The 15,319-nt window shown below is 50.0% G+C and overlaps 1 protein-coding gene across 1 annotated transcript; it reads left to right on the top strand.

The window, feature by feature from the left end:
- Positions 1 to 550: 550 nt before the first annotated feature.
- LOC144258057 (non-structural maintenance of chromosomes element 3 homolog) lies at positions 551 to 8,286 on the top strand. The gene is made up of 10 exons (XM_077806383.1): positions 551 to 791; positions 904 to 1,005; positions 1,204 to 1,267; positions 1,915 to 1,994; positions 2,563 to 2,657; positions 3,084 to 3,163; positions 3,248 to 3,290; positions 3,467 to 3,529; positions 5,840 to 5,954; positions 6,307 to 8,286. The coding sequence occupies exons 1-10, from the start codon at positions 750 to 752 to the stop codon at positions 6,451 to 6,453; spliced, it is 831 nt and encodes a 276-aa protein (XP_077662509.1). The 5' UTR covers positions 551 to 749; the 3' UTR covers positions 6,454 to 8,286.
- Positions 8,287 to 15,319: the final 7,033 nt, after the last annotated feature.

Raw genomic sequence — 15,319 nt, forward strand, 5'->3', positions numbered from 1 at the left:
TGGTAGCAACAGGTCTCTTGCAGCCAATGTGGGGCCTGGGGTGGTGGCATGGGTGGGGGGGAGGGGCTCTGTGGCATCCTTGAAGGTCCACGGCTCCGGGGTCAGGTTCAGGGGGGCTGGAACAATGTGTATTGGGGGGGTGCCGAGAAATATTGGACCAAACTGTAAACCCTGACTGAAACTCTCAGGAGCTGTGGCCACGGGGGTGCAATGGGGGGGCACGTGTGAGCCTCTAGCGCGGGGGTGAGGGGCCAGGGCCTGGGGCACGCTCCGCTGTGGTGTGGGGGAGGGGCGCCCTCCCGTGACAGGGCACCAAGGGCCATTTTCGCGCCGCATTTCAAACCCGGTGGGCGGGGCTTCAGGGCGGGGCGTTTCAGGGGGCCGGGCTTTAGAAGGGGTGTGGCCGTAAGGAGTGAGCGGCAGAGGGCGGGGCTGGGTGAGGGATGACATTAAAGGGGGTGGGGCTGGGAGGGGAAAGGCGCTGAAGGAAGCGGGGCTGGCGGGAGGCGGAGAGGCGAGGCAAGGGAAGGGCGCGCGAAGCGGTGACGCATGCGCAGAGGGTGGTGGTGTGGTCTGGCCGCGCGGGAAGCGGAGGGAGGCGCGAGCGGGACAGCCGCGGTCGGGGTGAGGGGCCCTCTCCCGGCCTGGGCCCTGGGGCCGCGCTTGGGGGCGGCTGCGGACGCTGAGCCCCGCGGAGGCTGCGCGCCGGGTGCCAGCGACCCGCTGAGGGAGAGGAGCCGCCCGCAGCGATGGCGCAGAAGAGGCGCAGTAAGGGGCCGGGCCCCGCCCAGGTACGGAGCGGGCCTTGGGGACACTCCGGGGCTGGTGGGGCACGGCCCGTGCCCGGTGCCTCAGCGCTCCCCTGGCCGGTTTCTGCTTTGACGCGCCTCCCGCCCCGCGCAGGGGGAAGACGCGGCCGCGGACGAGGACTCTGTGGCGACCCAGGGCGCCAGCCAGGTGCAGCGGAGCTTGGAGAGACTCTCGCCGGCTCAAGTGGATCAGAAGGTGGGGGCGGCCTCCGAGACACGGCGGGGCGGGTTGCCAGTTATCCAGGAATTAAAGATTAATTTTGAATGGAAGATTGTGTCCTAGGATGCAGCCTCCAGGAATACATCAAAACTGGCAACCCTACGTGGGGGGCCTGTTCCTTCCCCATGGGAGCCCCCCTCCCTTTGGGTAATGCACCTTGTTCTCCACCTGCAGGTGAGCGAATTGGTGCAATACCTGCTGGTCAAGGATCAGAAGAAAATCCCCATCAAACGGGCAGGTAAGAGGCCTGTTAGATGGTCATGGACTTTGGAGTGGAGGGTCTGCGCCCCACCCTCAAATTACCAGAGGGGCTCCATGAGGCCGCTTCTATTCCCCACTCAGTCTGAATCCAGATCTCTGAGGCAGCAGAGCCAGGACTCAGCCATTTGGCCACAGTGACTCCCCCTCCCCCCCCTTAAAGCTAGTGATAGGACCCTGGAGTTCTGACTGTCCTCCTCCTCCTCTGCTCTGACCCATTAGACCCCACTCCCTTCCCAGAGCCAGGGATGGAAACCAGGAGTCCTGGCTTCCAGCTGTCCCTGCTCTAACCACTGGACCTGACTCCCCTCACAGAGGTGGGGACAGAACCCAGGAGTCCTCGTTTCACAGTCCCCTTCATATGGGTCACCAGTAATGTTTGAAACTTTCAGAGAATCAAATTAGATCCCCATGATGCAGGTTGCGGGATCCCCGGGAGGGGGTATCTGATGAGGAGGGGAATGTAGCTGAAACAGTCATTAAAAATTTACAACTCCAGACCAGTGGTTCTGCTACTGGCCCTGCTGGGTTAGAGGGTTACCATTGCATGGGCCCTGTCTTGCCAGCAGGGGGTTCTAGGAGCAATGGGAATAGCTGTAACATGTTTCCCTCTCTTCCCCTGTGTAGATATCCTGAAGAATGTCATCAAAGACTACAAAAGCGTCTATTCTGAGATCATTAAGAGAGCCGGCAGGAACCTCCAGCAGGTCACCACGCTGTGGGGAGCGGAACGGGGGGGGCTCGGCTGAGGACACTCTCCCCTGGGAGGATCAGCAGAGGTTGCTCTCCCTTGCCAATCAGTGCTGGGCACTAGGGGTGCTGTGCTGCGGGGGCTTGGCAGGGGGCACTCTCCCCTGCCAGTCGGTGCTGGGTGCTAGGGGGCACCGTGTTGCATGAGGGACTATCTTTCAGCTGAGTGATCCTTACAAATCTTTTAAAGCTGTTGTTTGCCTTGGGCTTTGTCTGCACTATGACTTTTGTCGGTCAGGGGTGTGAAAAAACACACCCCTGACCGACCTAAGTTTCACTCCCACCAGCATAGAGTGGCTACAGAGGATACAGGCTACATGCTGGCAAAGAGCAGCTGCATTATGTCCGTAGTGTAGACATAGCCTTAATGTTCTGGGTCGATATTATCTTGGCTACTTGCAGCCCTTTCCTCTTGCCACTCACCTCCCAGTGTCAGGGATAGAACTCATCGTGCCCTGCTCTAACTACAAGACCCCACTCCCCATCCCCTGCCTCTGAAATTAACCTCACCTTCCCCCCCGCCAGGTTTTTGGGATGCAGCTGGTGGAGATAGATGCCAAGAATCACATCTACATCCTGGTCAGCAACCTGCCACGCTTGGAAGGGGAGAACTTGAAACAGTAAGAGAGGGAGGGGACTGGCTGGCTGGGGTGGGGGCAGCATGTCAGAGGCTTCCAAGCCGTTTAAGAGCTAATCCTTGTCATTAGGGTCCACCCACCCACCAAACCCCACCCTACATAAAACTGCCATGGCTGATCCCTGCATGCCCCCATCCTGGCATTGTGTTCCTCTGCCCCCTAGTGACCAGAAGGCTGCCTTGCAGTGTCCATGTGGCTGAAGGTCTGCTGGGAGGTCTATCGGCTGTCCTTGGCTCTAGTGGGTAGAGTGGGGGAGGCTGGGAGCCAGGATGCCAGGGTTCTTTTTCCAGCTCTGGAAGGTTTGAGAGGGATCTTTGTTCTGCCATTAAACCCTCTACTTCCTTGTCCAGTTCCCAGTCCTCCGCAGAGTTCCCTGGGTGAGTGACACCCCTCTTGTGTGTGTTGCAGGGATGATTGCACAGCAAAGCTGGGCCTCCTCGCTGTCATCCTCAGCTTCCTCTTCATGAAGGGCAATGCTGCCAAAGAATGTAAGCCTTGCCCCTTCCCTGTGGGCCTTGCCCCTTCCCTGTAGGCTCTGCCTCCTGACTGACATTCTTGTTTTGCCCTTTCAGCTGCTGTGTGGGAGATGTTGAGGAGACTGCGAGTTGACCCTGGGTATGTGCGGGGTCTGGGATACCAGGGGTTCACGCTGTCCCCTGCCAGCTGCAGGCTCCTCCCTCTCTGGGCACCAGCTAATCAATGAAGGGGCTTGCAGAGTGGGGGTGGAGCAGCGCGGGCCTGTGCCCTGAGGCCATGCCATTTTAACACGTTCCTATCCACAACCCCTCCAGAGTGAGACACGAGGTTTTTGGGGATGTCAAGAAGTTGGTGACTGAGGAATTTGTCCGCCAAAAGTAAGTTTGGGCTTGTCAGGATGCCTCAGTTCCTAGTCTGGGAGGGGTTGGGAGTGGGGTCTAATGCTTAGAGCAGGGTGGGCTGGGAGCCAGGACTCCTGGGTTCTGTGCCTGGCTCTGGGAGGGGAGTGAGGTCTGTGATGGGATCGCTGGGGTGCAGCCTGGGGACTGTGGGACTGCTGTGCCTCCTTAACTCTCCAGCCTGGGCTATGTGTCTCAATGTTTTGCTAGTGACAAGCAGCAACCCCCTCCAGGTGCTGTGATCACTCAGCACAACCACATGTGGAGCCCCACACCCAGCTAGATTGCATGAATGATCCTAGAGCCACTCCTGGATCTCACAGAGAAAGGCACCAGAGTCAAATCCCCCCCCCCCCCCCCCAAGTCTTGTACCTCAGGAATATACCAATTTATTAATTGGTTCACCACTTCATGAATGGAAAGTGGATATATACCAGCTTTTGCAAACCTGAACAGATTTACAACACGCTTCAGGCAAACTCACTGGTAAAGATAAACAGTAAAAGAAGTTTATTGAACACAAAAAGATAAATTTTAAGTGATAGGCAAAAAGTCAGTTAGTTACCAAAAGATAATATAAACACTCGGTCTAAACTCTCAACTCTGTTAGACTGGGCAACATCTAGGTAAAGAGGTTTTTCTCACCCCACTGGATATTGCAGTCCTTAATATACAGGTTTGTCCTTTAAACCTGAGCCAGCCGCCTATGTTGGAGTCTTCAGTCTTCTGAATGTCTTTGTTGCTTGCAGCATAGGTGGGATCAGGAGAAAGGCCCAGCATGTGGCTGTGGTGTTCTGTTTTATACTCTTAGTCCGTATGCTTGGAGAACACAAGTCCAGACATGTCTGGGCATTGCTGATTCACAAGGTGAAGCAGTACCGCAGTGTGTCTCAGTAAGTCATTGAATTGTAATTCCCTTGGTGGACAATGGCTGTTAATAGTTGTTTGACAGCCTCCCGGGCGTTGGTTGCTTTCCTTGGCATTGTCTCTGGAGAGCTAGTATCTGGTCGCTTCCAAACCCTCAACATATTTTAGTGACAACCATACAACACAGGTTTCAGAGTAACAGCCGTGTTTAGTCTGTATTCGCAAAAAGAAAAGGAGTCCTTGTGGCACCTTAGAGACTAACCAATTTATTTGAGCATGAGCTTTCGTGAGCTACAGCTTGAAGTGAGCTGTAGCTCACGAAAGCTCATGCTCAAATAAATTGGTTAGTCTCTAAGGTGCCACAAGGACTCCTTTTCTTCATACAACACAGTAATGCATATGAAGTTAAGAAAAATCATATACATATTTAGATCAGTGACATTCAGATGATCGAAACCTTTCCCCAATACCTCACATGGCCTGTTTTATATGTAATATCACAATTACATAAATAGTCCCCATTCATTCTTTTTTAATGTATATTAAAAAATATATATATTTTAATATAAATTAAAAAAGAATGAATGGGGAATATGTTACATGTCACATTTATAATATAAAAAATGTCACATGGTCTAGTGGGATAGGGGAGGTGAAGAGCTAGTGCTCAGCCCCCTGCTCTAACCAGTAGGCCCCACTCCCCTCCCAGAGCCAGGCACAGAACCCAGGAGTCTTTCTGTCACTCATCGTCCTTGCACATTAGTGGATTTGGGTCTTGTCCAGGGTGCCACAGTGGCCCAGCAGGTTGGATGGCTGCTCTCTCTGCGAGCCTGGGGGCAGGCAGTTCAAATCCCACGTGGGCGGCGTGCACAGAGCAGCCATGGCGGAGCCCATAGCCTTGCTGTTTATACCACGCCGCAGATTATCTTGTTGCCCCCTCATGCAGTCAGCCGGGAGGCTGGTTCCCTGTGCCGGAGGGCATCGGACACGCACACAGGCTGGGCTAGCCCTTTGCCCTTCTCTGTGGGCTGGGGAGATCCAGCAACCCATTTTCTCTTGGGCAACAGGAAGGAGGACTGGCCTCAGGGGCTTTGGAGAATGGAGGGCCCCAAGGCCTTTGTGAAGGGGAGGGGCATGGAGTTGCAGTCGGGGGTGGAGCCTACACCCAAAGGGGCTGTGAGCACAGGAGTAACAGGCCAGCTAGAGCCCAGGTGTCCTGAGCCTACTGCTCTACCTATTTGGCCATGCTGGGAGCAGGTTATTGGGGTCATATAGCTGTTCTTCAGGAGGAAGTGGGCTGGGAGGTGGAGGGGGGGGAGGAGCAGGGATTGATGTGGGCTCAATGACAGTAGAGGTGGGTGGTGATTTGACGGGTTGGGGAAGGGGTCATGGTTGCTGATTGCTATGCCCTTCCCCCATCAGGTACCTGGAATACAACCGCATACCCCACACAGATCCACCCGAGTTTGAGTTCCAGTGGGGGGCACGGGCTGCCAGGGAGACCTCCAAGATGCAGATCCTGCGCTTTGTCGCCAAGGTACCTGCCTGCTGGGACTTAAGGAAGGGGAGGGCTCGGATTTAGGGGGAGCAGTGCTTGAGCCCCCAAGGGGACTAAGGCTTGGGTGCCTAGAGGTTGAGGGGTCACTAATAGGGGACTGTGGAGAAGTGAAGACTAAAACCCTAGGGGGCAGGTCTTGGGGAAATGGGGGGACAGTCCCCAGGCAACCAAGGGGACTGAGGTTTGGGGGTATTTCAGGGTCCCTGGGCAGGGGAGTCCTTCACAGGGGCAGTAGACATATGCTCCCTAAGGGCTGCTGCTGTCCATGCAGGCCCCAGGGGAGATCACAGCCCAGCTCTCTCAATCCCCTCTTCCTATCTCTTTTCATCAGATCCAGAGCAAGGACCCCAAGGCCTGGAGCACCCAGTACAATGAGGCGGCAGCTGAGGAGGCAGCTGTGGGTGGCCTGTCCCAAGATACTTGCACCCCTGAAGATACTAGTGGGGCCAGCCAGGGGGCACGGAGGAGGAACTGGTGAATCTTATCCACTTCATCCACAGGTGGTCTGCCCAGTGGTGCCTTGTGAACCAGCAGACCCTAGGAGCAGGGGAGCTGTGGCCTCTGTCCATGCTGAGCCTAGCATCAAGCACCCAAGGGTCCACTGTGGCAGCTGCCTCTGCCCTCCTGATCTCAGCCCACCTGCCTCATTTAGGCATGGCCTATGGACAAATGGGTTGTACAGTGCAGTTTGATTGTTGTATATTGATTAGCTCAGCTGCAGAGACCCCTCCTCACCTTTCTGGAGAGGGGCATGGTCAGCTTGTGGGAACCCCTCCCTTCTGAGCTGCCATGGAGTGGGTTTCCTCCACACACACAAGCTGGGTCAGAGCTGGGCACTGACATGACCTCTGACCCTTGTGATCCACCCATGACGCTTTCAAATAAAGTCCCCTTAGGGCAGTATGCAATTCTCTGCAGTGGGATTTTAACTACAGGGGATGAGTTTCTGGAGGCCAAAAGCACACTAAGCACTTGCCTGCTGCCCATGTGAAAGGGTGCTTGTTTGTGGGAGGGGGCCTACATGAGTGTCCCCAGGAAGAAGCTCCAGGCACACCTGCAGACACACCTTGTAAGAGGGTTGGAGTACAGCAAACAGTGTGCTGTAGCAGCCCCCCTAAGCAGTGCTGGTTCTGGTGGCAGGTGATGGTCCTGGGTATGTTACCTGACAGCCAGGGCTGTGTCTGCAGCTGCTGCATTCCTCCCTGCCTGCAGCTCCCCCCAGTGACAATCATGTTGCCTTGCTGGGCAGTTACACTTGGGACAGCTCTCCCTGTGTCGCTGAGTGATCACCTCAGGCAGCATTGTGTACGCTCAGGACAAATCACCCCCTTGCCAAGTGATCAGCTCAGGCTCTCTGCAGACCTAGGCAGCATCACTCATGCTCAGGGCAGCTCCCCCCCTCACTGAACGATTGGCTCAGGCTTGCTGCAGGCTAGAAACTGAAAGGTAAACTCATGCAGCAATCTGACTTCAGGAGCCAGGGCTTGAGGCCCCAGTCTAGCTTCACAATCCCTGTGAGGAGAACAGCGCTGACCCTGCAGCCACAGTGAAGGAGAGAGCCTGCTTTAAAGGGCATATGCTTCTTTGACATTCTGCAACAAGACCCAGGAGGCACAGGGTTACACCCACCTCGTTGGCCAGAGCTGTGCCCAATCCCATGGCTTTGAGGGGAGTGTCCCTTTTGTGCCTCAGTTTCCTCCCCCCACCTAGCAGACCATGTTTTCTAGGGTAGGGACTGTCTTTCATTAGGGCTGTGTGACACCAAGCATGCCAGGAGTCCTGGTCTCAGGCATGGGGTGTCTGATGGCCCCTTGATTTCAGGTGGGGTGTCAGGTGCACCCCCAGTTTATAATCTAGGGTTCCCATGGATGTTAATGGGGTTAGCACAGATGCCACACAAAGTTTTATGGCAGTGCAGTGAGGGTGTTTAACTGCTGGCAGGAAGGAGCATAGCTTGGATAAGCAGGGGTTGGGGGGCGGGGGGGAAATGTCTTTACCTGCACCCCAAGCTGTGAGGAAGGTGCCAGGCCAAGATCTAAGTGGGGCCATTTGGTGGACTCCTGGATAGCCAGAGGGTAAGTCCGGTAGCAAGATCGTTTGAAAGACAAAGAACCATCATTGAACTGGGAGGTTTGGTCCTAACTGGATGGACTGTTGAAAGTTTGGGGGTGAGAGATACCTTTGTCTTTCAAATCCTATTTAGCTTGGTAACACTTTTGTAACCAGTTCACTTATTACTTGTCACTTAACAGCTATTGTTCTCTGGTTAATAAACTTGTTTTAGTGGTTTCATTAAACCAGTGTGATTTGACTGAAGTCTTTGAGGATTTCTTCTCAGATTAATGAAGGCTGGGGCATGTTACCCTTTGATGGACTCAAGTCAGCGGCACTGCTATGGGTACCCGCATGGCCCCACAGTATGCCAACATTTTTATGGCTGACTTAGAACAACGCTTCCTCAGCTCTCGTCTCCTAATGCCCCTACTCTGCTTGCGCTACATTGATGACATCATCATCTGGACCCATGGAAAAGAAGCCCTTGAGAAATTCCACCATGATTTCAACAATTTCCATCCCACCATCAACCTCCGCCTGGACCAGTCCACACAAGAGATCCACTTCCTGGACACTGCAGTGCTAATAAGCGATGGTCACATAAACACCACCCTATACCGGAAACCTATGGACGGCTATACTTACCTATATGCCTCCAGCTTTCATCGACACCACATCACACAATCCATTGTCTACAGCCAAGCTCTATGATACAACCGCATTTGCTCTAATCCCTCAGACAGAGACAAATACCTACAGGATCTCTATCAAGCATTCTTATAACTACAATACCCACCTGCTGAAGGGAAGAAACAGATTGACAGAGCCAGAAGAGTACCCAGCAGTCACCTACTCCAGGACAGGCCCAACAAAAAGTAACAACGCCACTAGCTGTCACCTTCAGCCCCCAACTAAAACCTCTTTAGTGCATCATCAAGGATCTATAACCTATCCTGAAGGACAGTCCCTCACTGAGTAAAGTTACATGAACGCTTTCCCTGGCATTCCTGAACAGATACAGAACCCATCTCGTAGCCCTCAGCCCCAGCTTTGCGACTCAGAAATGCACATCTTATGCTGCTCAGGACACGCACGCGTGCACACACACACACACACACACACACACCCCCCCGAACAGGGTAAACTCATTAAAAGTCTAAAAAAACCAAAGAGCACTTGCGGCACCTTATAGACTAACAGACCTATTGGAGCATAAGCTTTTGTGGGCTATGAGGGGGGTTCTGTATCTGTTCAGGAATGCCAGGGAAAGCGTTCATGTAACTTTGCTGAGTGTGTCTGCACATGCTAAGGGCTATGTGAGCAGAGCTTGGAGAGGCTGGGCTCACTTCATCAGGGGAAGTTTGAGTCACAAGACTTGAGGTCCCCAGCTCCAGACTGAGTCACCCAGACACTGGACTATGACTAAGGCTACATTTTAGTGATGGCTGTTTTTAGTAAAAAGTCATGGACAGGTCATGTGCAGTAAAAAATTCACAGCCTGTGACCTGTCCATAACTTGTACTATATACCTCTGACTAACTCTTGGGTACGGGGGGGGGGAGGGGGGTAGCGGGACTGTGCTGTGGGTGCTCAGGGGGGAGGGTGGCTGTGGAGCCCAGGGGCTGCCCACCACCCCTCTCCCCCAGAGCTGGGACTGGCGCAGGCTCCCTACCTGACTCCGTGGAGCCCCCACCCCCTCCCTTACCTCAGCCCTCTCCTACACCCAAACTCCTGCTGCTGCTGGGGGGAGGGGCATGGTTGTCCGAGACTGCCCCAGCAACGGCAGGTGCAGTTGGCTTGGGGGCCACCCAAGCTGCAGAAGTCATGGAGGTCCTAGAAAGTCACAGACTGAGCAAACTATTTTCTATTCGCTTAATACTTTATTTGCTTGAAATTCTTAATTTCAAAATAAATGAAGGTATTGTTTTCTTTTACTAGGTAAACATATGGGCTGTCAATTAATCACAGTTAACTTGTGATTTAACAAAAAAATTAATTGTGATTAATTGCACTGTTAAACAATCGAATACCAATTGAAATGTATTAAATATTTTGGATGTTTTTCTACATTTTTCAAATATATTGCTTTCAATTACAACACAGTACAAAGTGTACAGTGTTCACTTCATATTTTTTATTACAAATATTTGCACTGTAAAATCATGAAAGAAATAGTATTTTTCAGATCATCACATACAAGTACCGTAGTGCAATCTCTTTATCATGAAAATGCAACTTATAAATGTAGACTTATTTATTTTTTGGTTAGGTAACTGCACTCAAAAACAAAACAATGCAAAACTGTAGGGCCTACAAGTCCACTCAGTCCTACTTCTTGTTCAGCTAATTGCTAAGGCAAACAAGTTTTACATTTACAGGCGATAATGTTGCCTACTTCTTATTTACAATGTCATCAGAGAATGATGCATGGGACTTTGGTAGCCAGCATCGCAAAGTATTTACGTGCCAGATATGCTAAACATTCGTGTGCCCCTTCATGCTTTGGCAACCATTCCAAAGGATATGCTTCCATGCTGATGGCACTCGTTACAAAAAAATGCTTTAATTAAATTTGGGACTGAACTCCTTGGTGGATAATTGCATGTCTCTGGCTCTGTTTTACCCGCATTCTGCCATACGTTTCATGTTATAGCAGTCTTGGATGATGTCTCAGCACCCATTGTTCATTTTAAAAACACTCACTGAAGATCCGACGAAATGCAAAGAAGGTGCCAATGTGAAATTTTTAAAGATAGCTACAGCACTCGACCCAAGGTTTAAGAATCTGAAGTGCCTTCCAAAATCTGAGCGGGACGAGGTGTGAAGCATGCTTTCAGATGTCTTAAAAGAGCAACACTCTGAAGCGGAAACTATGGAACCTGAACCATCAAAAAAGAAAATCAACCTTCTGCTGGTGTCATCTGACTCAGATGATGAAAATTAACGTGTCAGTTTGCACTGCTTTGGATTGTTACCAAGCAGAACCTATCATCAGAATGGACACATGTTGTCTGGAATGGTGGATAAAGCATGGAGGGACATATGAATCTTTAGCACATCTGGCACGTAAATATCTTGTGACGCTGGCTGCAACAGTGCCATGTGAATGCCTGTTCTCGCTTTCTGGTGATGTTGTGAAGCAGGCAGCATTATCTCCTGCAAATGTAAAGAAACTTTTGTCTGAGCGATTGGCTGAACAAGAAATAGGACTGAGTGGACTTGTAGGCTTTAAAGTTTTACAATGTTCTATTTTTGAATGCAGTTATTTTTTGTAACAATTCTACATTTGTTAGTTCAACTTTCATGATAGAGATTGTATTAGTACTTGTACAGTAACTCCTCACTTAATGTTGTAGTTATGTGCTTGAAAAATGCTACTTAAGTGAAACGATGTTAAGCAAAGCTAATTTCCCCATAAGAATTAATGGGAGGGGGGTTAGGTTCTAGAGAAATTTTTTTTGCCAGACAAAAGACTATTTTTCACACGTATGTGTACACACACACACACACACGTATAAGTTTTAAACAAACAATTTAATACTGTATGCAGTGTGACATTGCAAGGCCAGCTGGCTATAGAAAAGTAGTGGGAGATAGATATATTAGCTCCAGGCTAAACAAATCTCTGGTACCAGGATAAGTGAAATGGCTCAGTAGACTGTGACCCTTGTCTCTAGAGAGAGAAGGGTTACGGGGAAGGTCACAGTGAGCCTCTGAGGCTAGTGAAATCCGCCAGGAAACGCGGGATCCACGGAGGCAAGGACAGAGTTTTGTCACAGCAGCAAAATGGAGGTGGGGGGACCACATGGCAGAGAACGAGAGTCACACACGGTGTGTGAGCGAGGGGAGGGAGGGAGGGAGAGATGCGCATTGCCCCTTTAAGTATGCTGACCTCGCTCTAAGTGCATTGCCTTTAAGTACATCAGCAAGTTGAGACAGCAGTTGCTGCCAGCAAGTTCCCTCCATCCTGAGCCCTGTTGTGTCCCCCCACTGCTGTGTGGAGATGGGGTAAAGGAGCAGTGGGGAGGAGGGGGACACCCTGACACTAGCACCCCTCTTCCCCCCCAAACCCCTCCAAGCAAGCAGGAGGCTCCCGGGAGCAGCTCCAAGGCAGAGGGCAGGAGCAGCACATGGCAGTGGGGGGAGGGACACCTGAACTGCCTGGCCATTGGCAGCCTACTGGGTGGCTGCTGCACCGGGAACTTTACAGGAGCTGACAGGGGGGCTGCTGGCCCACCCTGGTTCCAGGCCCCCACCAGCTCCAAGGGGCTGCTCTTCCTGCAAGCAGCGGACAAAGCAGGTGGCTGCCAAACAATGTTGTAAGGGAGCATTGTGCAACTTTAAACGAGCACATTCTCTAATTGATCAACAACGTTAACCAGGATGACATTAAGGGAGGAGTAACTGTTTTAGGTGAATTGAAAAATGCTATTTCTTTGGGTTTTTAGAGTGCAAATATTTGTAATTGAAAATAACAATAAAGTGAGCACTGTGCACTCTGTATTCTGTTTCAGAGTAACAGCCGTGTTAGTCTGTATTCGCAAAAAGAAAAGGAGGACTTGTGGCACCTTAGAGACTAACCAATTTATTTGAGCATGAGCTTTCGTGAGCTACAGCTCACTTCATCGGATGCATACTGTGGAAACTGCAGAAGACATTATATACACAGGGACCATGAAACAATACCTCCTCCCACCCTACTCTCCTGCTGGTAATAGCTTATCTAAAGTGATCACTCTCCTTACAATGTGTATGATAATCAAGTTGGGCCATTTCCAGCACAAATCCAGGTTTTCTCACCCCCCTCCCCCCCAAACTCAGTCTCCTGCTGGTAATAGCCCATGTCACTTTAGATAAGCTATCTAGATCGAGCTTGTCCTGAGAGCTTTACACTGCTCTGGGATGGCCCTGGACATGAAGCGTTTTTTGATGAGAAAAAAAAAATCAAATTGTTAGAACATATTGAGGGGAAAAAATAAATCCAAGACTTTTCTTTCATTCTGGTCTCCCTTCACTTGCCCTTTGGCTCCTCCTGGTGGCTGACTGATGCTATCACTGCACTTGGAGTTAATGATACTGTACTGGAATCAAGTAATCAATTTAGTCAAATCATCAAATCTCCTATATTACTAACAAAAAGAAAAGCTGTAACTTTCAGTTTTCCAGTCTAATTTCAATGATCATATAATTAATCTTTACTCATTAACCAATAATTAACTTCATATTTAATTTCATTTCCATTGGTAACAGCAATAGGATCAAAGATTGCACACCCTTATCATACACATTAGGTTTCCTTTAATCCCTACTTCCACCAAGTGAACCCTTGTGTAAAGTTGTAGTTTACCCCACCATAGGGGCCTGCCACTTCTGTGAGTTTCTTTGTCACTGGGCCTTCTGCCATGAGTGTTCGCATAAGGGGATCTCGTGCTATGTGGGGAAGTTTGTATCATGAGAACAAGCACCTTTGTTGTATTTCCCCACATTTTAATCTTTCAAAGTAGCAGGAGGGGGATGAGAAGGGATGCAAATGCATAAGACACAAGAGCAAAACTAAGAAACAAAAGCCTAGAATCAGGAGTCAGCATTCATGTAATCGGACTCAGTCTGGATCTAGAGGCTGAGACATTGATTTCCCTCATTGGTTATCAGCACTTGAATAGCATAAAAGTCTTCAGTGTCCAACAAAGCAGCCAGATTGGCATCCATGGGAAGGCATGTCCTCTGAAGGCACCAACTGCTTCTTTCTTTGCCTCTTGAAACTTTGGATCCAAATGGTAAAGGAGAATTGTTCCCAATTGAGCTATGGCATCCCTTGAGGCTGTAGTCAATGCCACTACACTGGTGAAGGATGTTTTACCTGGACCATAGTTCACCATAGCTTTCTTCTCTGGTGTGAACGCCAACAACTAGTTGCCTGCTATTTTGACCTGAGTTCTTTGCCAAATCCTTGGCCTTGGTCAGGGCAAATTTACACTTCTCTGGAGTAGAATCCTTTACCAAACCACTCCAAATTTTAGCAGTGTTAGTGACAAATGGCCAAGTTTGTTTCTTTAATCTGTTGGCACAGATCGAAGTTAGGAACTAGATACAGGCCTGGATCAGAATCTCTGTAATCTACCAAAGGTGGTGGTGGGGGGGGTTCAATTTGAAAGTAAGTATTTTTCTGCAGCTATGTCACATTCAACACTGAGTTAATATGATACACATTTGCATTACAAAGAGTGAGTTCAATAAAAACACCACTTCTGTTTCCTCCACATCTATGTAGTTAGGGACAACATGTCCCAAATCATAGGATTAGTTAAGAGATCTTGTAGGTACTGGGTCTCAACTATTTGGGAACCAAATACATGGGTATTTTGCCTCCTCCTGAATCACTTACTGTGGAATTCTCTCCAGGTATTATCTGAGACAATACTGACCTAAGCAATTGAACAACACTGTGATCATATGCAGCTACTTCAGTTAGTTGCACAATTTGGGGTGTGCTGCTGTTCACCATTTCATACTGGAGCATTATAAGAATACTTCTGTTTCCGTGCTATCATGTCCAATAACTTGAAGTCTCTCCTGTTTTACTGAACTGCACTTGAACTTTCTCCATGTCATCATGGAGGGGTGGGGGAAAAGCTAAAATAAAGTGAGAAATGAGTATTTTAGCAGCTGGTTATTTGTCTCAAAGTTCCCAATAATCTGAGCTACATTCTGTCAAACAAAACTAATGCCCAAACGGCCTTCAGGAAAGAGAGGAAAAACTCACATCACGTAAGAGGTAAAAGACACTTTCAATTTCACATAAAGTGAAAATCCAGAGAAGGTTGCATTTGATAATTCATAGAATCATAGAATGTCAGGTTTGGAAGGGACCTCAGGAGGTCATCTAGTCCAACCCCCTACTCAAAGCAGGACCGATCCGCAATTAAATCATCCCAGCCAGGGCTTTGCAAGCCTGACCTTAAACACTTCTAAGGAAGGAGATTCCACCATCTCCCTAGGTAACGCATTCCAGTGTTTCACCACCCTCCTAGTGAAAAAGTTTTTCCTAATATCCAACCTAAATCTCCCCCACTGCAACTTTAGACCATTACTCCTTGTTCTGTCATCTGCTACCACTGAGAACAGTCTAGAGCCATCCTCTTTGGAACCCCCTTTCAGGTAGTTGAAAGCAGCTATCAAATCCCCCCCCTCATTCTTCTCTTGCGTAGACTAAACATCCCCAGTTCCCTCAGCCTCTCCTCATAACGCATGTGTTCCAGTCCCCTAATCCTTTTTGTTGCCCTCCGCTG

Source organism: Eretmochelys imbricata, chromosome 27 (genome assembly GCF_965152235.1).
Source record: "Eretmochelys imbricata isolate rEreImb1 chromosome 27, rEreImb1.hap1, whole genome shotgun sequence".
Classification (NCBI taxonomy): domain Eukaryota; kingdom Metazoa; phylum Chordata; order Testudines; family Cheloniidae; genus Eretmochelys; species Eretmochelys imbricata.